This window comes from Phocoena sinus, chromosome 20, assembly GCF_008692025.1.
Source record: "Phocoena sinus isolate mPhoSin1 chromosome 20, mPhoSin1.pri, whole genome shotgun sequence".
NCBI lineage: Eukaryota > Metazoa > Chordata > Mammalia > Artiodactyla > Phocoenidae > Phocoena > Phocoena sinus.
The window spans coordinates 10,868,113-10,892,197 of NC_045782.1; the positions used below are offsets into that span (position 1 = coordinate 10,868,113).

At 47.2% G+C, this 24,085-nt stretch overlaps 4 protein-coding genes across 24 annotated transcripts in view; 2 read left to right on the forward strand and 2 right to left on the reverse strand.

Moving 5' to 3' along the window:
* The window catches only part of KIAA0753 (KIAA0753 ortholog), a 60,866-nt gene extending 56,105 nt beyond the window's left edge, over nucleotides 1-4,761 (reverse strand). For 5 of the 10 annotated variants that reach the window (XR_004347634.1, XR_004347632.1, XM_032617360.1 and 2 more), the window contains exon 1: nucleotides 453-4,410. The gene's annotated coding sequence lies outside the window, so the exon portion shown is untranslated. Of the gene's footprint in view, nucleotides 1-452; nucleotides 4,411-4,621 lie in introns of those variants that run through there. The other 5 variants (XR_004347633.1, XM_032617357.1, XM_032617358.1 and 2 more) reach the window with 4 other exon arrangements.
* A 232-nt stretch (nucleotides 4,762-4,993) lies between these two features.
* Nucleotides 4,994-8,006, forward strand: TXNDC17 (thioredoxin domain containing 17). Its single transcript, XM_032617390.1, has 4 exons — nucleotides 4,994-5,209; nucleotides 5,775-5,856; nucleotides 6,284-6,359; nucleotides 7,770-8,006. Exons 1-4 carry the CDS (start codon nucleotides 5,065-5,067, stop codon nucleotides 7,836-7,838), a joined length of 372 nt encoding a protein of 123 aa, XP_032473281.1. The 5' UTR covers nucleotides 4,994-5,064; the 3' UTR covers nucleotides 7,839-8,006.
* MED31 (mediator complex subunit 31) lies at nucleotides 7,324-15,910 on the reverse strand. Of its 2 annotated transcripts, XM_032617389.1 has the most exons (5): nucleotides 15,782-15,908; nucleotides 14,805-14,882; nucleotides 14,237-14,333; nucleotides 9,219-9,443; nucleotides 7,324-7,380 (listed from the first exon to the last, which is right to left on the reverse strand). In XM_032617389.1, exons 1-4 carry the CDS (start codon nucleotides 15,807-15,809, stop codon nucleotides 9,251-9,253), a joined length of 396 nt encoding a protein of 131 aa, XP_032473280.1. In that variant the 5' UTR covers nucleotides 15,810-15,908; the 3' UTR covers nucleotides 7,324-7,380; nucleotides 9,219-9,250. The 2 variants fall into 2 exon arrangements, with proteins under 2 accessions (XP_032473280.1, XP_032473279.1); XM_032617388.1 differs by lacking the exon at nucleotides 7,324-7,380 and having other exon boundaries at nucleotides 7,985-9,443; nucleotides 15,782-15,910.
* A 17-nt stretch (nucleotides 15,911-15,927) lies between these two features.
* Nucleotides 15,928-24,085, forward strand: part of C20H17orf100 (chromosome 20 C17orf100 homolog) — a 69,160-nt gene continuing 61,002 nt past the window's right edge. For all 11 annotated transcript variants that reach the window (XM_032617385.1, XM_032617382.1, XM_032617377.1 and 8 more), the window contains exons 1-2: nucleotides 15,928-16,985; nucleotides 23,320-23,488. In XM_032617385.1, the coding sequence (XP_032473276.1) occupies nucleotides 16,267-16,665 (399 nt within the window). In that variant the 5' untranslated portion in view covers nucleotides 15,928-16,266 and the 3' untranslated portion in view covers nucleotides 16,666-16,985; nucleotides 23,320-23,488. The remainder of the gene's footprint in view (nucleotides 16,986-23,319; nucleotides 23,489-24,085) is intronic.

Here is a 24,085-nt window from a genome sequence, read left to right on the forward strand (position 1 = left end):
CTTGAGCCCTTTTCATTCCAAATTTCACATCTCAAAGGTCATCGATAAAACGTTATTCCAAAAACAGAGCTCTGCTATGGTAAACAAGCACTTTCCCGCAAGGAAGTTTTACGGATATACAGCCTACGTTAATAAATCCTAACTACTAACCAAAAAGCAGTACACTTCACTCTTCTAGGTAGCTCAGAAGGACATAACTCTGAATGACTCTAAGTAAACCTGTGGCATCGGAGTACCTAGACTGACGCCAGGAACTGCCATTAACTAGCTGAATGACCTCTGTACACCTTCAATTTCCCCCAAACTCCCCCCACCCTATATTCACATACAGTGTCTAACAGATAAGAGCGCTTTGTAAACTACACACGCACCAGTGCCTCTCCCTATTCTGAATGCCTCCTTATAGACACTACTGCCCCTGCACTCACACACTTGCTCATGTCGTTATTTACCTATTTCACAGGTATCTGTCTCATCTTCCCAGCTAGACAAGGTTCCTGGAGGGTTAGGGCCTTGTCTCGCTCTTCTCTGAGATTCCCCACACAGTGCTTTGAGCATAGTGGACAATTTAACTCAACATTTGTCGAATTAAGCAGATTTTCCATAAACTGACTAGTGTTAACTGCATGGGGGAGCTTGCCCTCTCAAAGAGTCCCATAGGAACTCAACTGGGAAATTCAGGTTTTTTTAAAGATCCCTAATTTAAGCTTTTGAATAAACTCAAGGATTGTAGACTGGATTTGCCTAAAGACTGACTGTAGAAATATAAAGATTCCTTATTTCTAAGGCTGTAGAGACATAATCAAAAGCGGAGATGGGAGGAAGCACCCGAGTGAGGCAATCCCAACTGGCTTGACATCACCACAGTCCAGGGGCCGGAGCCGCAGAATGACGGAGCCTGCAGAATTGGGGCCTGGGCATCTGTGGCTTGTACGTGGTCAGTACTTTCCCCCTGGATGCCAAAGGCCTAACAGTCCATTCTCCAACAGGAAGAAACTAGGTGATCCCCACAGCTCCAGGATACCTCGAGTGATGCTACACACACACACACAAGCACATACACACACGAAGCCCAGGGACACCCACCCCGAACCGTTCCCCTATACAAAGTCCTGGGACACCCCTCTCCTTGCAACCTGTCCCTTTCCCATTGTGCCAGAAAACCTCCCAATGTGTTATCCCATATACGGTGAGGCATCTCCAGGAAGTATCTCTCTCCCCCATCCTGAGACACCCTTACGGCCTGTGCCTTCATCCATAACCCAGGACAAATCTCCCCCCAACCTGTCCCCTCCCAAAGAGCCCCAGGGTCCCCCAACTTGTTCCCTATATATCTACTGGAATGCACCCCTCAATCTGTCCTCCCCCTCACAATTTTCTCCCAAATTGTTCCCCCTCCCTCTGATTCTAGACCCTCCTGCAGCCTGTCTCCTCCCACCCTGCTGTGCATGATCTCTCAAGTGGCCAATGCCTGTCTCCTCCCTTGAAACTGGGGGCACTTCCTCGGCTTCATTCACCCCCCAAGCCGTGCCTGTCCTGGACACCCCTGGCACGTTCTCAGAGTCCGGCTCTTCCCCTGCAGACCTTGGGCAGCTCCATAACCTGGTCCCACGCCCACAGGTGTAAGACACCCCCCCTGGCAGCCCCAGGACACTTCTACCTCCTGTCTCCCACCCTGGAGCCCCGGGGCCCTCTGTGGACGGCCTCCTCCCCGCCGTGAAGCTGGAGACAGCCATACTGGGATCTTCTCCTGCAGACCCAGTCACCCACACTGCGGCAGGCCGGCGCCCCGCCGTGGGAACTCCTACAGCTGCAAGCACCCCCAAAGACAGAGGTACCCTCACAGCCCCAGGGACAGCTCCATCGGCTCTCCTTCTCCATAGGCCTGCAACGCCTTCAGAGTCAGTCTCCCCGTTCCCAGGTCCTGAAGCCCTGGCAGCAGTGGGCACCTCAGTCGCATGTCTCGTTCTCCATGCCCCTGAGCCACCTCCAGAGCTGGCATCACCCACCAGCGGTCCAGGGGCCCCAGCAGCTGTGGACACCCCTGCAGTCAGAAGTACTCCTGCAGTCTGTCCCCTCCCTGGCAAGCATGAGAAACCCCCAGGGCCAGTCTCCACCCCCAGGGGACCAGGTACCCGAGAAGCCATGGGCACCTCAGCAGCCACAGGAACCCTAGCACTCTGTCTCCTTCCCCATGATCCTGGGGAAGCCTCACAACCAGTATCCTCTCCCACAGACCACAGCCCCTGGGGAGCCACAGGTACCCCTGAAGCCAAGGGTATCCTGGTAGTACGAACCTCTCCCCACAGGTTCAAGTCATCCCTGGAGCCACCTTCCTGACACACAGAGCCAGACACCCACACGGCGGCAGGCACCCTGGCAGGTACACTTCCAGACCCAGACTTACACACAGCTGTGGGCGCCCCTGCTGGGGCACTCCTGTGCTTGGACACACCTGCTGCCTCTGGCGACCCCACTGCCTCAGACAGCCCCGCGGCCTGTCTTCTCATGCAGAGACATGAGGCATCCCCACAGCCAGCCTCCTGATCCACAGACCCGGGTCCCCCTAAAGCTGCAGGCACCAGAGCCTCTTGCCCCCCCAGAGCCCGCCTCCTTTCCCACAAACTCAAGACATTCCCACCGCAGGTCTCCTCCCCAACAGCCCCTGTCACTGCATCAGCCGGGGGCGCCCCCAGAGCCTGCTGCCTAGCCCACAGGCCTGGGACACCACCGCCGATGGTCCATTCTCCCACAGCTCCTGCTACCATCGGAGCCTGGGACACCCTCACAGGCTGTTCCGTTCCCCACAGACCCCAGACACTCCCACAGCCTGTCTCTGGCCCCAGAGGCCTAGGTACTCCCATAGCCTGTCCTATGTCCCACAGGCCTGTAGCGCCCCCAGGACCTGCCTCCTGCTCTTCAGGACCAGACACCTCTGCAGGCTGTGCAGCTTTCCGGGACCCGAAGTCGCCCCCAGAGCCTGTCTCCACCCACACAGCCTGCCCCCTCTCCCCGAATCCTGGCTCACCCCGACATCTCGCTCCTGCTCCAGTCGCACAAGACACCCCTATGGGCTGTCCCGTGCCCCACAGGCCAGGGAGACGCCCGGCGTCTGTCTCCTCCACGGCTTGTCTCCTCCGCCACGCGGCTGGGGCACCCACAGAGGGAGTTTCCTCCCGCGCAGCTCTGGGCACCCCTGCGGTCCGCCCCCTTCCCCCTAAGCCTGGGGTATCCCCACACACAGGCGCCTGCGCTGCCTGCTCCCTCCCCCGCAGACCTGGAGCAGCCCTGCCGCCTGGCTCTCCCTCCACAGCTCTGGGTACCTCCACAGCCTCAGGCCACCCCACAGTGGCCCCGGGAACCCCCCCAGTCGACCCTTTTCCCCAAGAGCCCGGGGCAACCCCATAGCCTATCCCCTCCACGGGCCCAGGCACCGCCACGTCTTGTCTTCTCCCCCGCGGGTGTGGGGCAATCCCAGAACTTGCCTCCAGAGTCCCAGGCACAGCCACAGGTGGCATCCTCACAGCCTGGCCTTGTCCACACAAATCTGAGGCCCTCTCACAGCCTGCCCCTAGGTCCGGAGCTATGGCTACTCCTGCGGCCCGGGGAACTGGCCTGTCCTGTCCTTTCACCCATGGTCCGGTGAGACCACCACAGCTGGTCTCTACCCACGAAGCCCGGCCAGGAACCCCCCTTTCAACCGGCCCTTCTCCTGCAGACACGGGATGGAGCTCGACTCTGCTTCCTTCCCCACATCCTGAAGCTGCCCTCATAGCTTGCACCTTCAACCACAGCTCCAGAATGCTCTCATGCCCCGTAGATCCCGGACGACCTTTTCTCTCACAGCCTCGGGGGCTCCTATAAGCCGTCTCCTCCTCCTCCCCAGTGCCAGTCACCCACACAGAGCCGACAGGCCCCACCACCTGGGGTTCCCCCACTGCCCCGTTCACCCACACAGTCCCAAGGTCCCTTGCTACCTCCATCAAGACTGCCGTGCCAGGTGTCCCCGCAGCCTTGTTCGCCCCGGCGGCCTGGGCTGTCCCCGCTGCAGGTCTCCTCCCCCATGGCCGCCGACAGTCCTGCAGCCTTTCCGCACTCACACAGCGCGTCTCCCGCACCGAGGACCTCGCCCGGCGCCTCCCTCCACGGCCTCGGGACGTCCCTGCACCCCGTCTCTTCTCCCACGGCCGCCGGACTCCGCGCCCGGACCTGCTGGGCCCCACGCAGCGGCCCGGCGTCTTCGCCACTAGCTCGCCCCTGCGCAGCCCCGGCAAGACCCCTGGGCCAGCCGCCCCACTCATCGCTCCAGGGCGACTCCCGCCTTCCCAACGCAGCCCCGCGGCACTTTCTGTCTCAGCACCGGCTCCCAGAGCGGCTCCACACACGCACTCACACACTCAGCTCTAGCCCTCCGAGCCTTCCTCCCTCCCAGCCCCCTACCCCCGCCCAGTCCCGGACGCCCGCCCCCCGGTCCCGGGGCCCCAATAAAGCCTCGGCAGGAGAAAAGGTAATTAGGCCCGACGAGCGGCAGGATCTGCGCTGGGTCAAAGTCTCCTCTCCCGCAGATCCATGACTCCTAACGCGGCTTCCCACAATCCCCCCAGCTCTGGCCAGAGCCCACCTGGTCTGGGGCGCGGCGCGCCTACCAGAAAGCGGGCTGGGGGCCGCAACTAGGCCTCCCTTCCGGCCGCTCGCCCAGTCGCCATGGCAACGGGCGCAGGGCGGGTTGGGAGCCGTTAAGGCTCCGGAGCCACCTAAGGGTCCTGGGGCTGCGCGGCGGCAGGTTCTGCAGCCACTGCACATGGGCTGGGGCCGGGACCAGACAGGGGCAAAAGCCGGGGTTTCGGGGTGCAGTCAGCACTGAGAGACCTGAGAAAAGAGAATAGAAAGACGGTGCAGAGGAGTTTTGGCCGTCAGAGGCTTCCGTAGCACCTCAGAGCCGGGCTTGCTGTCTCAAGGCCCTGCCCAGCTCCCCGCCCACCCGGAAACAGCTTCGCCCCACCTCGCATGGAGCTCCTCCCAGCGGCCCAAGACACCTCTAGCTGACCGAGGCACGCTCTCCCGATGGCCCGCTACAAAGAGGTGAGCGTGTACGGCTACGAGGAGTTCATGCAGGCGGTGGAGCAGCACAGTGGCAAGACCATTTTCGCCTATTTTTCTGGTTCTAAGGACGCCGAAGGCAAAAGCTGGTGCCCCGACTGCGTGCAGGGTGAGGCCGGGATTCGGGGGCTGCAGGCCAGAGTAAGTGGCAGGAAGGCCGAGGCTATGGCCAGAGTAGGGTGGAGAGGAAGCGGAGGGAGTCTTGCTACCGTTGTCCCGCAGGGCGATCTGAGCTCTCACCTTGCCTTTTCCTACCCTGTTTCCGACTCTCCTCCTATTAAGTCCTTCCCGCCCCGCCAAGTGTGCTCTTCTACCATTCGACCCCGGTAATCTTGGAATCTAGTCCATTAGAACTTTTCACTTCCCCAATGTGATTAGTGTCTTACAGGAGACGTGAATTGGTCTCCTTATGGTAAGTCAGCAAATACTTGTCTTTCATTGTTCTGGGCGCTGTGGCCTGGGGACAAATCAGGACTGAAAGTGGGTCCTTACCCTTAAAGTGGCTCTCAAAAAAAAATCAGAAAAAAACACGTGACTTCCGTTTATCTCCTCAGTTAACTGCAGGATAAAGTCCGAGTACTTACCAAGACGGAGGGGAGGGGAGGGGAGAGGGACGCTGTTCATCAGTGCCTGACTGTAAAGTTGGTAATTATTTCTATCAACTTTTTAAAAAGCTGAACCGGTCGTACGAGAGGGGCTGAAGCATGTTGGTGAAGGATGTGTGTTCATCTACTGCCAAGTAGGAGAAAAACCTTAGTAAGTGGCAATGCGTACTCTATTTCCCAGACATGCACTAGACTCTTGCAAATTTAGGCGGGAAGGGTCTTGTGATTCAGGTTCTGAGTTCTAAGATACAGTCGGATAAGTCAAGCAATTAGAATATATTAAATACGAATTAAAAATTCGAATGTTCAGCCATTTGTATTAGGTAAGGGTAATTCAATAATTTGGCCTGATGTTAGTTCAGAACTTGTCTTTACATTTATTTTATATCTTAGTATATATTCACTTAAATGAAAACTTTGCACAGGAGAATATATGTTGTAGACGTCAAGGTTTTTAAAATGTTTACAACAAAAACAATGATTACTGAAAGACTGAAAGTGGTAATATATCAAATACAAAGCAGAATGTAAGAAACCAAGTAAATGTTTTTCATGATCACTTTCTCCTTCTGAAATAGTTGGAAAGAGCCAAATAATGACTTCAGGAAAAAGTTGAAATTAACTGCAGTGCCTACACTACTTAAATATGGAACAGTGAGTATCTTTCTTTAACTGTGTTGGGGATACAGTTCACCCTATCAAAACCCTTTTAACTTGTTCTGGATTCAAATTTGAAAAGATCTTGACATTTCATCCCAAATATCACATTGCTCTTCAGAATGTATTCAAAATACACATGGCTGTCCATCCCTATGGCCTATCCCAATAAGTTATTAATAATGCAAATATTAGGGTTTTTATCATGCCTTTTTTCTTTTTGTCGTGGCCTCTCCCGTTGCGGAGCACAGGGTCCAGACGCACAGGCTCAGGGGCCATAGCTCACGGGACCAGCTGCTCCGCGGCATGTGGGATCTTCCCAGACCAGGGCACGAACCCGTGTCCCCTGCATCGGCAGGCGGACTCTCAACCACTGCGCCACCAGGGAAGCCCTTTCATGCCTTTTATTTATTTATTTATTTTTTAATTAATTAATTAATGAAATTTATTTTTGGCTGCATTGGGTCTTCGTTGCTGTGTGCAGGCTTTCTCTAGTTGCCGCGAGCGGGGGCTACTCTTCGTTGCAGTGCGCAGGCTTCTCATTGCGGTGGCTTCTCGTTGTGGAGCACAAGCTCTTGGCACGTGGGCTCAGTAGTTGTGGCGCACAGGCTTAGTTGCTCCGTGGCACGTGGGATCTTCCCGGGCCAGGGCTCGAACCCGTGTCCCCTGCATTGGCAGGTGGATTCTTTTTTTTTTTTTTTTTTTTTTTTTTTTGCGGTACGCGGGCCTCTTTTTTTTGAGGTACGCGGGCCTCTCACTGCTGTGGCCTCTCCCGCTGCGGAGCACAGGCTCCGGACGCGCAGGCTCAGCGGCCATGGCTCACGGGCCCAGCCGCCCCGCGGCATGTGGGATCCTCCCGGACCGGGGCACGAACCCGCGTCCCCTGCATCGGCAGGCGGACTCTCAACCACTGCGCCACCAGGGAAGCCCGGCAGGTGGATTCTTAACCACTGCACCACCGGGGAAGCCCCTTTTCATGCCTTTTAAAAGCCATCCTTATTTTAAAATTCTATAAGCACTGTTGAAGAAAGTTGGTTAACATACAATTCCTTAAAACAGTGGCATCAATAGTTGTTTTCGACTTAATCCATAATTCTGGATGAAAAGAAAGGGCATGTCCTCTAGTTTAGTCATGGCCCTGGGATTCTAAATTAAAGAGTTAAAGGGAAGGGGTGACATCGGGCTTCCTGTCTCCTGTTTTAGTCCACGGAGCCAAGTATTTTAATGATTCACCTTAAGGTAAATATCTTAACTATTTCATAAAGCTTGTTACAACTAGTTAATAGTTTCTGAATAGCATAATTTCTCTGTTCCAAGACTTGTGTCATTCAAGGTAGAACAACTCATTCCCCTCCTAATAACATTTTTGTAGCTGTGGGTTAAGATATGACTGTTGTTCTCTTACAGCCTCAAAAACTGGTAGAATCTGAGTGTCTTCAGGCCAACCTCGTGGAGATGTTGTTCTCTGAAGATTAAGATTTGATGATGGCAATTGTGTCTTTATTTCCTGATTTGCTCTAGTATAAAAGAATCTGCATACTTGCTTTGAATTCATGTTAGCAATAAGTAAATAAATGATGATGTAAAAAAATTGGTACATGTCTAAATAATAGAGAGTGCTATTAAAATGCTCATGAACCCTCAGTTTGCTTTAATATATGGGTATATTTAAGCTACCATAGGTAAAATAATTCTTCAGGAGTGGCAGTAATAGCACAAAGGAAGCTATTATTAGAGATGACAGAAATACCTAAAAGCCCCTAATAGTGCAGTAGACAGCTTCCAAATCTCTAAAGGAGTTAGGATCTTTTACCTTAAATTCCACGAATTTACAAAGAGCTGTTATTCCTAAAACTCCTTCTTTGGCTTTAGAATGTAGAACTTAACCTAACCACTGCAGGGAAGCACAGCACATCTAATCCAGCCTCTGCTTAATGCTGGCAGGTTTGTTACAGCTGTCTGAATATGCTTCACTACTTGGGATGAGGCAGGTGGCAGAGAGGTCAGAGACCATATAACCTAGTGATGGGAAGGACTCCAGCCTGTGAGTCAGTCTCATTGATTATCACTTACTAGCTGTGTAACCATTAACCTGTCTAAACCTCAGTTTCCTCCTTTATGAACATGGATCATTCTGAGGATAAAATGAGAATGCAACTAAGCACTTAACATTGTGCCTGGTTTGTGGTTATCTGCCAAATAAAGGTCGGCTTTCCCAAATGAGCACAGATATTTGAGGCTCCTCACCTTTGTTCTAGTCTTAAGGCCAAGAGTCCAATTAGTAGTTAACCACCAATCTTCTCCCTGCCATTACCAGGTCAGTGACATACCAATGATTCTTCCCTAAAGCTCTCTTGCAAAGCAACTGGCGATACAGGTATGTCTCCTGCCCTGCAGAATTTAAGAACCTTTATGCGGTTCCTGCTGCCTGACGTAAAGAGGTCACTTACTCCACACCTCTCACTCTGTAGATGAAGGGCAAGATAGCTGATCTGAGGGACAGCAAGGTTCCAGGAGGCAGACTTGTCCCAGGCCCCACCGTACATGAAAACAGAGCTCGGCTTAGAGTTTGGGATATTCAGTGGCCCTCCCCTTACCTCGCCCCCCGCTGCCTTAAATTGGTCTGAAACACCTAACATTTCTATTCTTACTCAGCTGACTGTGTTAAATACTAATAAAAACTTACAAAGCCACAGGGAAATCAAAGTAAAACAATTCTGGTTTAAGAGAAATAATCTATTAACAAGAAAAAGTTAGTTCAATTAAATAGCGCACTAACGGTTCTAGGTGCTCACCACAGCAAAGGTACATAGGAAGAGTCTTTTTTTGTCTTCACTGTACGGAAGCAATACATACATGTCTTAAGAGCCTGGTCTGGATCCGGCTGTTCATTTTCCCGCTGTGTTGTTTTGCTGTTGCTGCTCCGCCAGGGCTTGCTGAAGGCGCATGCGCTTCCGGGAATAGTGCTGCCAGTGCAGAATTTGCTGCTCGTCAATAAATTTCGCACACTGAGCATTCACCAGCTCCTTACGGAAGTGTTCGTATTGGAGCAGTTCTAACATGTGTAAACACTGAGGGTACCTGGAGTGAAGTTTATAAGTTAATGAGCGACGTCACGTAATAATGCCAGGCTCTAGTTGAGTTGCTCACCTGAGAGCGATCTTGCAGCCTGCCATCTCTGCCACATTCGTTTAGTATGCTTCGGTAGCACAGTTCTATTTTTTCCCGCTTAGGCATCAAAAGTCAGCAGAATTTTCAAAAGTGAGAAAACTTAAGTTCAGAAAGATTAAATAACTTGCCTAAGACCACACAGTAACTGGTAAACGGAGTCAACATTGGGGGACAAATCATGCTATTCTCTTCTGGTGGTTTCCAAGGCGAGGAACACGAACACTTTTTATTTTAGTAATTAATTATGTGTTTAATTAATACCTACTGGTTTTCCATAAACAATAAGACAACTTTTATTTTAAAACTGAGTCAATCTCAGAAAGAACTAAGCACAAATATTGTATTCTAGTTTTCCACAGGGATATAACAATTCTGAAATTAAGTACATATACTCTGAGGTTGAGCAAATACGTAAGTAAATATGCTGTATATAGAAAGCCAAATTTCTGGCTCTCAGAAAAAGAGTTTCAGATAAGGAAGGGGAAGGCTAGAATGAATCTTGTTACTGAGTTGGAATTGAAAACATCAGTATGAACTCATGGCTTTTAATATATATATATATATATATACACACACACACGCACATAGATATAGAAATAGATATTTATACACACACACACACACACACACACACACACACAATTTCTAGCTTTGTGTGTTGAGAGGGCCTACAAGCAGTGACACCAATGAGCACACTGAATGCCCAGATCATGGGTTTTATATAGAATTATCCAAGGTTGGTTGGAGACATGGCTGATTCTAAGGCTAACAGAAGGAAAGTACAAGATGAGCCTGGAATATTATGTAGTGCCAGAAAGAAAAATGCTCAGAAAATTATAGTGATACGTCAAAAGTTCTCAGGAGCCAATGTGAAGGGGCTCCCACTGGCTATATCTGGGATCAAGAAGATACATAATTATAACCCACAAGATAAAGAATCCAAGAGTCCATATTGATGTAACTTTTTAAAATGAATAAATAAATCGGGAACAAGGAAATGTTCCTTCCTTACAACTGAATACCAACTAATAAATGAATGAAGAATGATGGAATTAGAAAATCTCCACAGTAAAAATTGTTTCAAGCAAGTATCTTCCACAGATGCTAAAGTTAGGTAAAAGAATGAAATATGAAACAAGATATTTACATAGTCTCAAAGTATTCCCTCACAAAATATGTATTAAATACAAAAGGAAAAATAGTAACTTGATACAGAGAAAACTGGCAGCCACCACCTCAACCAAGTGACCAAAATTAATATCACCAGTAGAGGGACAAATGGACATCCTATGACTCCTGATATACCAAGAAGGATATAACATCACTTCCGTGTCACACTTATGGGGGGAAAAAAAAGAAGACTGATGAACTCAGATTAATGGAGACTAAGACATGACAACAAAATGCAGCATCTGAGCCTAGACTGGACACTGCCCCAGACACAGGACATTAGTGAGACAGCTGGCAAAATGTGAGTGAGGTCTGCTGGTTAGATAACAAGATCAGATGATATATCAATGTTAATGTTCTGATTTTGATCACTGTACTATGATTATATAAGAAGTTTGCACTTAGAATATCTGGGGGAAGAATATACAGGAATTCTTCCTACTGTTTTTCCATTTGTTTTTAAGTAAAATTATTTCAAATAGAAAAGACATAAAATTTAAATGAGTCAATTAAAAAACAGTGAGTCTTATAGGGAGTACACAGATAGAGCCAAAATTGTACAAGTGGTATTCAAATGACTAAAGTTTGGGGACAGTACACTACAGCAGTGCTTCTCAAATTTTAATGCACACATGAATCACTTCTTTTTTTTGCGGGGGGGGGGGGTGGTTCGCGGGCCTCTCACTGTTGTGGCCTCTCCCGTTGCGGAGCACAGGCTCCGGATGCGCAGCCTCAGCGGCCATGGCTCATGGGCCCAGCTGCTCCGCGGCATGCGGGATCCTCCACGGACCGGGGCACGAACCCGCATCCCCTGCATCGGCAGGCGGACTCGCAACCACTGCGCCACCAGGGAAGCCCACGTGAATCACTTCTTAAAATGCAGACTCTGATTCAGGAAGTCTGGGGTGGAGCCTGAGGACTGCATTTCTAACAAGCTCCCAAGTGATACCAATGTTGCTGGTCTGAGAACCACATTGAGTAGCAGGTCCCTACACCATGTTGTCCTTATTACAGATTTGCTTCCTATTCTCCAAAGATTCACAGTTGCTTGTAATTGTCAGCAGCTAAGTTCCACTCACACCTACCCTGGCTATTTCCTTTTCATGAGGACATTGTTGGTAGTTAAAAAGACCTAGGTTTGAAACCAGCTCTGCCATTCTCCAGCTGTGTGGCCTCAAACAAGGTACTTAAACTCCCTTAAGGTTTAGTTTCTTCAACTGTAAAATAAGTTAATGTGACGACCAAGAGAATGGTCCTCAAGTAGCATTTAGTAACTGGAACTTAGACACACTGTGATCATTTATCAGACTTGTAGAGTCAATGCTCAGAATACATTACATGACAAAATAAGGAATTATAAATATGTTAATAGGCTACAATTATAGCATTAACCAACAAGATGAAATAGGAGAGGTACAAAAGGAAAAGTTCTGCAATTAGATTTTTTAAAAATAAATAAGAAATAAATGGAGAACTAAACAGCATTGATGAAAATAAGAACTGAAAGATTTTAGTTGACATAAAGCTCCCAGCAAGTCAACAATATGAATCCTTGCCCCCTCATTCCCTGACCCCCCAAAAGGTAATGTAAACTTAAGCTGAACAAATATAAGTATAATGTCCATATGAAGAATAAAAAGCTATTTGGTCCACTGTACCTTGATATCTGAAGGCCTGTGTTTAGCTCTTGGCTGAAAAACATAAGGCATAAGTGCAAAATATCCAAAGGCGGGCACATGAGAAATGGCTGAAGGTAGGTGAGAAAAAAAGGTGTAAGAGATAAATTATAGTTGCAAGTCGTGGCTATTAGTGAAATGGTAGAAACTGTCTAGAAGAGGCAACTGCTCCTCTGCTCTGGCCAGTGGCTGACCTGGGAGAACAAAGACCTGGGGTTACCAGATCCTCCAGAATTTTAGAGAGTAGCTAGAAATCTGGATTAAAATATGAAACTTTCTAATCTTCAAATGTTGGCAACTATTAAATGAAAACCTTGTGCAGAAATGAAATGGGGGTTAATTTGCAACCTCTCTTGAATTAAAATATCTGAATGGCTGTTCCTCAAGAGGGCATAGATTGGTTCTGGATTAATTCAGGGATAAAACTCAACATGGGTTGGAGTTACATGGAGGTATATCATATTATTATACAAGGAAGAACTTTCTAGCATCTAGCTAACAATGGAATTGGTTGCCCCTGAATGGAGTAGTATGGGCTCACTGGAAACCTCCAGCCAGCATGTAGATGACCATCTCAGCAATGTTGTGGGTGAAACTGAACTTGTGTCTAGGGCTCAGTGTCCAACACTGAGTCTCTAAGTCTACATACATATAACATGTTGCAACCTAATAAAAAAAAGTCTTTTCTCTGGATTATTAAATGAATAATGGTTCTTTATAAAGGGCCAGTAAGGGTGCCAAGGGTCCTGCAAGCTACAGGAGGATGTGGGCTTCATACATCCTCCTTGTTATGAGACACAGATCAGAAAAGTGGGAGTACAAGTTTGAAACGTTTTCCTCTCAAACTTGTGTTTGTTTAGGAAAAAAAAAGACTAAAAGTTTCACCATTGCTTTTTGACTACCTAGTTAAGACAAAGCACAGGTGGGAATTCACGGTTTCTTTTTTACCATTAAAAAGGAATAAGTTCGGGGACTTCCCTGGCAGTCCAGTGGTTAAGACTCCACGCTCCCAATGCAGGGGGCCCGGGTTCGATCCCTGGTCAGAGAACTAGATCCCGCATGCCACAACTAAGACCTGGTGCAGCCAAATGAATCAATAAATATTAAAAAAAAAAAAAAAAAAAAAAGTAAGCTATAGCACTACTGCAAATTAGCAAAAAAAAAAAAGGAATAAGTTCATGATTATAGTATGCTCCTTGCAATTCATAAGCCTTAAAAAGAAAGCATCTATTGCACAACTTGAATAATACATTATTTATGTAAAATATATAAAATAAAATAAGCAGCTACTAAGACTCAGGTAAGGCTACCTCCTCCAGAAAACCTTCCTTACAAGTAAGTACCCCCTTCTACGGTCTTTCATGTTCAGGCTATGGCTATGTCATTGCATATATAGACTGTGGGTTCCTTTGGGTCAGAAACCCGGTGAGATGGAGTGAGTGGTACAAGGTAAGGTCAGACAAGACAGGGCCAGATCATACAGGTCTTTAGCTCGAGAAAAGAGACTAGATTTTCCTCTGCATGCAATGAGAAGCAACTGAAGAGTTCTAATGGAATGTTGTGATTTCTATTTTTAAGATACCAAGTCGGCTTCTGTGTAGAAAATGGTTCTTCTTTGTTTGGCTTGGGGGCGGGGGATGGCGGGGAGAAAGCAGGGATACTGGTGAGTATATCACTGAAATAATCCAAGTTAAGTTAGAGATCAGTGTGTCTCATATTAAAATGGAGACAACTAAAAGAAGTGCAGAGATTCAAACTGTATTTTTTCCAATGTGAAACTAAGAAGTCTATTAAATATCAGTGCTTTGGAGTATAATAAAGTACACACATATTTAGGACTATAAAAATTAAACTTACTTTAGATACTTGGCATATTCTGGTTCTTTCCAGTAAAGCAAGTACTTAAGATAATTAACAAAAGCTTTGTCTTTGAAGTAACCTCTTTGGGCAAGAACTGAAAGGCATAAAAAAAAAAAAATACACCTGTAGAGCAAATCAATCCTTGGACTACTGATTTGTGACTCCTAACATACAAGTAAAGAATTTACTTACATAACATCCCCACCACCGACACTCATTGAATTCACAACAGAAGTCCCAGTTTGCTCAATTATATATGTACCAATATAAGTGTAGCAATAATTCTGTTCAATTGAGAATGTACAAAAGCAGATACTAAAGTCATCCCTCAAATCCACAGGGGACTGGTTCTAAGAGACCCCACAGACACCAAAACCCACAGATGCTCAAGTCTCACATAAAATAACATAGCGCAATGACAATGACAGTATTGTCATCCTCCGTATGGGAAGATTCAACCAACTGCAGTTGAATCCGAGGATACAAAGGGCCAACTATGAATTGGAACTCTTCTATCAGAAATTGTAAATAGCTACTCAATTCAATGAGGTGTTCAACAACTTACAATTAAGGTAATTTGGATTGGCTAAACACTGCACAAATTCCAACTCCAACTGAAACCGAAGTCGATTTCCAGCATCATCTAGGAGAGAAGATAGCAAAAATCATCCAAAATAAACGTCACCATATACAATACTGATTTGTAGAAAGAAAACAGCAGTAAAGAAACCTGACTAATGATGAGATACGTTTCTACATAAAGAAGGGCATGTGAAGGTTTTCCTAAACTGGGCGAGGGAGGAGAAAAACCTTCCTTAGAAGTGTAAGGAAAGCAAAGCCCTGATTAAAAGGAATGTTTAATCAGGAATGAATGAATTCTCTAATGTTAAAGACAAGTTATCAAAGAAAACAGGATCACACACGGGGCAGAACATTTATCACTCGTGAGCCACTATGTTGAGATTTTAACATTTTAACATTGACCACTGTTGTGGTAAGTTGCGGTGACTGTGCCTTGCCTTATTTTAATGTGTTACAAGTTGTTAAGTGATTAAGCTAAGCAAAAACAAAGCAAACGCTAAACCTATCAAGAAAAGTTCAGAATGCAAGCTGAAAGAGACCATGGTGAGAACGCAAGATCAGGGAACGCCTGCTTCGGTGAGACGCGTCAGTTGCAAAATAATACACGAGTTTGTCGACGATGTTTTAAACTTATGCAAGCTCATTTAAGACGCAGAAAACAAATCGAGGAAGCGGTTTATGATCCAAAATCTCTCCTTTAGCCTCGCCGGAAGCCGACCCCTCGCTGGGGTCGGTGTCTGAATAACAAGTGAGGAGAAAAGATACACCAACAAAACAAACTCTGAAAAGGCCAAACTACCGTCGCCCTTCCAGACGCTAGAAGAGCCCTCGCCCCTCCCGGTCCGAACAATCACCTTGCGGGGAGTTAGGCCTGGAAGGAGAACCTGGGGAAGCGGGAGCAGGTGTCTGGGCCCAGGATTCTTCTATTTGCCAAAACGCACGGCTCGGACCGCCACTCACCTGTCTCCATAGCGACAGCTGCTGCCATCACCAGCAAAGGAGCTAAGCAGAGAGCAGCCCGACACCGCGAACGCCGGGAGTGGCGGGTGAGGTGCCGGAAGCCGCGGCTCCCCCTTCCTGCCGCGGTGCAGTGTGGGATGCGGGGGGCGGGCAGAGACTCGCGCGGGGGCGGGCGGCTCCTCTCCTCCCAGGCCCGCCCCGGCTCGGCCCGTTCCCGCCTCCGCCCGCGCGGGCTCCTGACAAGCTAGGGGGCGATGCGGGGGCTGACCTAGCGCGGGGCCTAACCCAGGGTTTCAGAGGGGCCGTCACCACCCCCCGCCAGGACCACTGTTCCTGCACGTGGCTGTGTCATGGGATCCTCGGCTACCGCTGTGCCTGCGTCACAGTGCCGTGTGATGTCACTCCTCACCGTCTGACGTAACCCGTCGAGGAGCGTGGGGCAGTGGGGCCTCGCGAGGCCTGGTTGGTTCCGTTACCCCTGTAAGATGGCCTCACCGCTTGGGGGAAAGCCCTCTCCGCCCCGGTCTGAGGCCACCCGCTCCGAGGAGACGGCAACGGTCCGCGTGGAGACGTCGTCCCACCGCGTGGAGACGTCGTCCCACCGCGTGGAGACGACCTCCCGTGAGGTGCGGAGGTCTTCCCGGCAGGTGGAGACTACCCAGTGCCGCAGCGAGGGGTGCTCCGTCTCCCTCTCTGGGAAACGGGCCCCTCGCGTCTTCGAGGTGTCCTACCGGCACGTGGAAACAGCCTCGCAGCGCACGGAGACGGCCTCCCGCCGCGTCAGGGCCTTGTCTCTGCGGGTGGAGACGTCTCTGCACCGCGTGGAGAGCCCGCCGCGGCGGGAGCAGCCGGCCGCTCGCCAAAATGTCCAAAACGCCCGATGAAATGCTTCCTTCCTCGGGGCCACGAGAGGGCCATGGCCTTTGGCCAGGGCAGAATTGCCTCCAGTTCGCAGCCAGCCTGCTGCCAGGTGGACCGATCATCTTTGGTTTCCTGGAAGCAGACCACAAATCAATTTAAGAGCCAAGCTGCGGTTTCAGGACTCAGCCAACATTCATTGACCCTGCTGCACCCTGGACCATCCTTTCCTGCCTTTGACCCAGTGAACTGCTTTAACTTGAAGCCAGCACAAAAAGTTTTCGGGCCCTATATATTGTATATATTGAGATGATGGACAAAGAGGCTGTTTGAACCTCTGAGGCAGGTGAGTTTTGGATTCTTAGCCCCTGAACGACCTTTGCTGCTTCAAATTTAGGGACAAGGAGCAAACTGAAGTCGTGACCAGTGGAATGATTATATGCCTGCAGCAAACCTGAGGGGCAAGGAGCAGACTCTCCTTAATTAATTAGTCGGCCTGTGTTTATGTTTCAAAATTGTGGTTTTCTTTATGCCAAGCCCTTGTGCATGGTAGCCCGAGCCACACACATTTTAACATAGGCCAAATGTAGCTCAAAGTGAAACTACATCACCAGTCAAGCATAATCTTAGAAAGGAAACCTGACCTGTGATTTGAGGAGGTACAGGGGAGGAATATTTATTGAGCACCTACTCTGTACCAGGTGTTATTTTAGCATTTGGGCTGTAGCAGTGAACAAGGCAAATAGGGTCCTGGCTCTTGGGGAGCTTACACTCTAGTGAAAAGGCAGACAACAAATGACAAAACAAGAGTTTTGTATTGTGATTAGCACTATGAAGGAAATAAAAAACAGGTAATGTGATAGAGAATGTAAGGGGGTTGTTTAGATGGGGTGGTCAGGCAGCATTTGATCTGGGACTTGTTTAGTGAACAGTGAGCCATGCAAAGGTCTGGGGAGAGCGCATTCTAGGTAGAGGAAATCAGCCAAGTCCAAGGGGTGAAGGGGAGCAAGCTTGGACTGTTCAAGGAGCAGAAAAAAGACCAGTGTGGCTGGAGCTTAGGGAGGGAGAGTGTCGTATGGAAGAGAGGATGTTAGAGAAGCAGGCAGTGGCCAGTTCATAGAGGGTCTTGAAAGCCACAATAAGGAGCTTGGGTTTTATTCTAAGGTCAGTGGGAAGACGCTGGAGGGTTTTCAGCAGGGGAGTGACATGATGCATTTTGCATTTTAAAAATATCCTGGTTCCTGTGTGTAGGATGTAGGACAGTGGTTCTCAGGGGTGATTTTTATCCCCCAAGAGACATTTGGCAATGTCTAGAGACTTTTTTTTGTTTGTCACGTTGGTGGGGGGGGGGGGCAGTTGCTACTGGTATCTAGTGAGTGGAGACCAGGGATGCTGCTAGGCATCCTACAGTGCCCAAGACAGCCCCCCTCCCCCAAGCAAAGGGAACTACGTTTGGACTAACACACTTAGTCCAAAATGTCAGTAGTGTGAGGTTGAGAAACCGTGATGTGTAGGGGACCAGAGAGGAAACAGAAACTAGTTAGGAAGCTAATGACGTGGTCCAGTAAGAGATGATAGTGGTTTATACTCGGGTGGCAGAAGTGGAGCTAGAGAAAAGAGTGCAGATTAGGGATGTGTTCTGGAAGTGGAGCTGACATGACTGATGGATATGGAAAGTGAGGGAAAGAGGAATAGAAGAGGGCTTCGCTGGTGGCGCAGTGGTTGAGAGTCTGCCTGCCGATGCAGGGGACACGGGTTCATGCCCCGGTCCGGGAAGATCCCACGTGCCGTGGAGCGGCTGGGTCCGTGAGCCATGGCAGCTGAGCCTGTGCTCCGCAACGGGAGAGGCCACAACAGTGAGAGGCCCGCGTGCCGCAAAAAAAAAAAAAAAAAAAGGAATAGAAGAATCGAGGATGACTTCTAAGTTTTGGCTTGAGCAGTTTGGTGTATGGTGATGCTATTTACTAGGCTGAGAAATACTAGGGGACTATTGGTTTAGGAGGAAAAATCAGTTCCATTTTGAATGTATTGAGTTTCAGATGCCTATCAAATACCCAAGTGGAGTTGACTGTAAGAGGCTGGCTGCCATGAGAAAGGTGAGGATTGGAAATATAAAATGTAGGGTCATCGGTCCATAGATGGTATTTAAAGCCAGGGAACTGAGTGACAATCACCTGCCAGTCTGTCTCGCTCATTTTATGCTCGTGAATGGATTAGAACTCCTGTTCATCAGGGAACACCAGCTGGCTAAACACCTCTTCCCCCCTCTCACCCCCGCAGGGTCTGGCTTGACCTGCCTAACTCGTCCTTGCCTGTAGCCCTTTGGTAGCCACCAATAAGGGAGAAAGTCTGCACTAAAATGTGAGACAAATGCTTCTGAAAGCTTGACTTTCACTGACAACATTACACTGCTCCTGGGAAGAGGGTTCTTAAAGGTTCAGAAGTTCAACTTTTTTGGGGGTTTTGTGTGTGGGGGGTGTTGTTACATGGATATCAGTGTCCCAGGTTCTCGTGGGATGGCTGAACAACTGAACTGATATATAACAGTGGTTCTCAACTGGTGGCAGTTTTCCCCGCAGGGGACACTTAGCAATGTCTGGAGGCATTGTTGTCACAACTGTGGGGGTTGGATGCTACTGGCATCTAGTGGGTGGAGACCAGGGATGACACTACACATCCTACAGTGCGCCGGGTCATCCGCCACCCCATCCCCGACGACAAAGAATCACTTGGCCCAAAGTGTCAATAGTACCAACACTGAAAAACCCTGAAGATTCTAGCAGTTTGGAAAGCTAGAGCATGGGCCATTGGGGGAAGCACCCCACTTCATGACAGATTTGCTATGGGAAAAGGTTTAGAGGTAGTGGTCTCTGTCAAATGTCAGGGCAGGAACTGTCAGAGGGGAGAGATATGTGGCTTTTCGAGGAGAACTTACCTCCCTGCTTTCAACAATGTATGATATTTATCTCAGGAGGAAAGGCCGTCCCATCTAGCAAGATGTAAAGACCTTGATTTTGTGGGACCTCCTTGTGAGGTAGAGTACTCTCTGTTGGCAGGCACTGTGCTCAGTCATTACCACGTTACCTCATTTTATTACGGGGGAGTGCACTGGGCCTCCCTGGCGGATAGGGGCTCAGGCCAGGGGAATGTTAGAAAACCCCAGAGGCTACCCTAATGCTTCTGCCTCATAAAACTTCTGCTGTAGACTAACAATTAAACTTCGGAATTTTAGTCTTTGGTGAGCTTACTCATTCTTTTTAATGTGATGGACCACATGCATTATATACACTCTCTTAAGTGTTTTCTAAGTGAACAAAGTCGTTACTTTTCTTTAACAGTGTTCCTTATCAATGTTTTTATTACAAAAGCGATAGGTGCTTAATGTAACAAATTAAATAATTCAAGATGTGTAAAGAAAAATTTAGTAGTTTGTCCCTTTCCATTTCCATCCTCTGGAAATAAATCATGTCAGCAACTTGGTGTATATCCTTCTAGACCTTTCTGCATTAAGTGCTCCTAATCCCCTTCTTAGTCATACCTGGAAAAATGGTTGGAAGGTTACTGTGAAAAAGCCAAAGACTTGGTTTCTGGATGATTGATTCTCTTGGAAGGATATAGGATTCTGGTAGCTCTTTCTTTTTGTTGTTACACTTGTTTCATAAGAAGGGTTTTTACCTAGGTTTCTTCCTCCCAGTTTCATTTACTCGTATTTCCAAACTGAAATCCAAAGAGATATACACAGAACAAGAAAGTGTCAAAAAAGACAAGAGACATGAAAAAAAAGGATGTGACAAGACACTTGTCATATGTACTATATATCAGATTCCACAGCTTTAAAATGATCCTGTATGTTAAAGGAGCTTATATCTGTCATAATTTTTGAGGTACCTGCTGCATATTGCTAAGTGTGTGCTACCCATACTGTGTGTCATCATCCTTCCCACTTTGTCTTGGAAGCTCCAAAGGAGTGCGGGTGCTTTTGTATCTGTGACATGGTATACAATCGCTAGCCCAACGTGCGTGCAATGAAGAGCGAAGAGCAGTGCTGTCCCTCTATTCCCAGCCAAGAAGGCGTCGCATGGCTCCATCTACTAATCCGTTAGACTTACTGATCTAGGTAGTAGCCGTGACCTGCCTTCAGTTGTTGCCAACCAGGTTAGTTTGGAAAAACGAAGTACCTGTCAGCACCTGTCATTCTCATAATCCATTCATTTATATATAAGCTGAAGGCAGCTTACAAAGTTCAGCATATGTATTTTCTGTCAGCTGTGTTGAAAATACTTGAAAGAATTCTGTTACTACAACACTCTTTCCCCAGATCACATGAGCCATGGAAAGAATCAGGAGCCCAACCAGCAAGAGATTTGGGTCAAGGGCCCATCTAGATCTCCCAGGATTCCGGTTCCTCCATTCTTACCGCTGCTCCCATCCCACCATAGCTGGTACTTGACCCAGCCTCTAGGGGGTTCCACAAACTGTTAGGCTGGAGAACTCACCGTTTAAAGACTTTTTTCCGAACGGTTGATCTTCATGGTACAGATGGAAAAACTGAAGTCCATAGAAGCCAAAAGTAATTTGGCTAGGAGCAGAGGTGCTAGCAACCACTTTTGACTGCCTCCTAGGATGGTTTCTTTTGATAGCCAAATGAAGGTAGGTCTAGTGTCCTTAAATTTAATTTACAATGAGCATAGTGGGTCATACTGAAAATAGAAAAGGAAGAGAGCCAGAAGTAACATTTATACTGAATTCTACAGAACACTCTCATTCATGTGAGACTCCAAAAACATTATTATTTTGAAGCTCTGTTATTAAGTGCAGAAGCATTTAGCATCATCATGACTTCTTGATAAATCGGCCCCTTTATCGTCATGAAATAACCTGACTTCTGGTAATGCCCTTTGCTCTGAAATCTATCTGATATCGACAGAGCTGCTCTGGCCTTCTTTTGACTATTGTTAAGATGGTGCATCTTTTTCCAACCTGTTTGTGTCTTTATTTAAAGTAGATTTGTTGTTAGTATTATAGTTGGATCTTGGTTGGTTTTTCTTTTTTATCCTAATAATTTCTGCCTTTTACTTGGGATATTTAGACAATTTATATTTTCTGTAATTACTGACGTGGCTGGGTTTAAATCTACCATCTAGCTGTTTGTTTTATATTTATTCCCTGTGGTCTTTGTTGCCTTTTCTCCTTTTTTTTTTTTTAAGACTAATTTAGTACTTTTAATTATTCCATTTCATCTCCTTTGTTGGCATATTTACTCTTTTTCATTTTAGTAGTTTCATGAGGGTTTAATGTACATTTTTTGATTTTTCATATTCTACCTTAACATGATATTATACTCCTTGACCCATAGTATAAGAATCTTACAAGAGTATACTTCTGTTTTTCTTGACTTTTTTTGCTATTGTTGTCATACATTTTACTTATACATGTTACAAATCCCACAGTACATTGTTAGCATATTAGCTTTAAACAGTCGATTGTCTTTTTTTTCTTTTTCTTTTTTTTTTTTTTTTTGTGGTATGCGGGCCTCTCACTGTTGCGGCCTCTCCCGTTGCGGAGCACAGGCTCTGGACGCGCAGGCTCAGCGGCCATGGCTCACGGGCCCAGCCGCTCCGCGGCACGTGGGATCCTCCCGGACCGGGGCACGAACCCGTGTGCCCTGCATCGGCAGGCGGACTCTCAACCACTGCGCCATCAGGGAAGCCCCGATTGTCTTTTTTTTTTTAATTTTTTTACAGTAGGTCCTTGTTGGTTATCTATTTTAAATATTCAGTTGATTGTCTTTTAAAGAATTTTAAGTGATAACTTTTAAAAGCTCTGCTCACATAGTTAGCAGTTTTGATGCTCTCCACTCCTTTGTATAGATCCAGATTTCCATCTGGTAGCATGTTCCTTCTGCTTAAAGGACTTCCTTAATCATTGCTTCTAGTGCAGGTTTGCTGGTGATGAATTCTTTCAGTTTTTATATGTCCAATAAAGTCTTGATTTTGCCCTCATTTTTGAAATATATTTTGAAAATCATCAATGTAGTCTAATCTGTTTGTTTTACTTAATAAGGAAACTGAGGCACAGAATGAGAGCATCTTGCCAGTCACACGGCACTTAGCCTACCTGCAGTGGCACTGCCCCAACCGCTCTGTCAGAATAGCAAAGATTTTGCCACTGGAAACTCATTCATTTAGTTGTCAGTGGCCTGTCCACATTACCCTTTAAATATACCAGGAGAAAGGGCTAAAGTGGATAAATTGCTCTTTAGTGTGTCTCCGTTGATCAGATTCCTTTACCACATCCAGAGCCACTTCATCCATTAGGCGTGGCAGGCTCTAACCCTATGGGTTGTGAACTTTGTAAGGGCCTGCCACAATGGTTGAAGCTTGAAAACTTCATTGGCTTCAAAATACAAGAAGAAGAAAATAGCAAAATTAAAATTAATAAGTGCCAATGTGCACACATTGTAATATATGTGATAGGATACGGGTCAGGACCTCCAAAAATAAGAATATCTAAGACCCAGGTCTTAAAATGGCTCTGCCGAGGTAACTATAAACTGATATCTGGACTCTGGTGAGATGACAAGGTAGGGCCTCTCTCCAAAAATGATAAGACTGATAAGACTTTGGCCGGGGCAGCCTAGAGATCTCAAGTTTCCTTTATTTTCTTTCTTCCCTCCTTAGACCAGACTGACCTTCCCACTGACTGAAAAACTAGACCTCGGATAAGTGAATTCACCCCTCTGGGCCTCACTGCCCCCACTGAAAATGAGATGTTTGGACTAATCTTTAGATCTGTGATTCCCCAAGTGAGGAATGCAAACGTTGGTGGTGTGCAAGAGGATTTTAGGAGGTATGGAAACATTTTTTATTTTGATAATTAAATATTTATTTCAGTGTGTATTAGATTAAGAAATATAGCTAGCCCTCAAACTTGTTATTTCACCTATATTTTACTTCAGCTATAGTAGGCTTTTTTTTTTTTAAAGAAGATGTTGGGGGTAGGAGTTTATTAATTAATTAATTTATTTTGGCTGTGTTGGGTCTTCGTTTCTGTGCGAGGGCTTTCTCTAGTTGTGGCGAGCGGGGGCCACTCCACATCGCGGTGCGCGGGCCCCTCACTATCGCGGCCTCTCTCGTTGCGGAGCACAGGCTCCAGACGCGCAGGCTCAGTAGTTGTGGCGCACGGGCCTAGCCGCTCCGCGGCATGTGGGATCCTCCCAGACCAGGGCTCAAACCCATGTCCCCTGCATTAGCAGGCAGATTCTCAACCACTGCGCCACCATTGAAGCCCTATAGTAGGCATTTTTAAATGTTTAAATGAATTGATTTAAAGAAAATATAATCAGATTCCATAAACAATCGGCCTTGGGTGTGGCCAGAAGTTTGAAAGTAATATGGAATACACTGACTGATGTTTGGGAAACGAGGCACTAATTTAGTTCCTTAA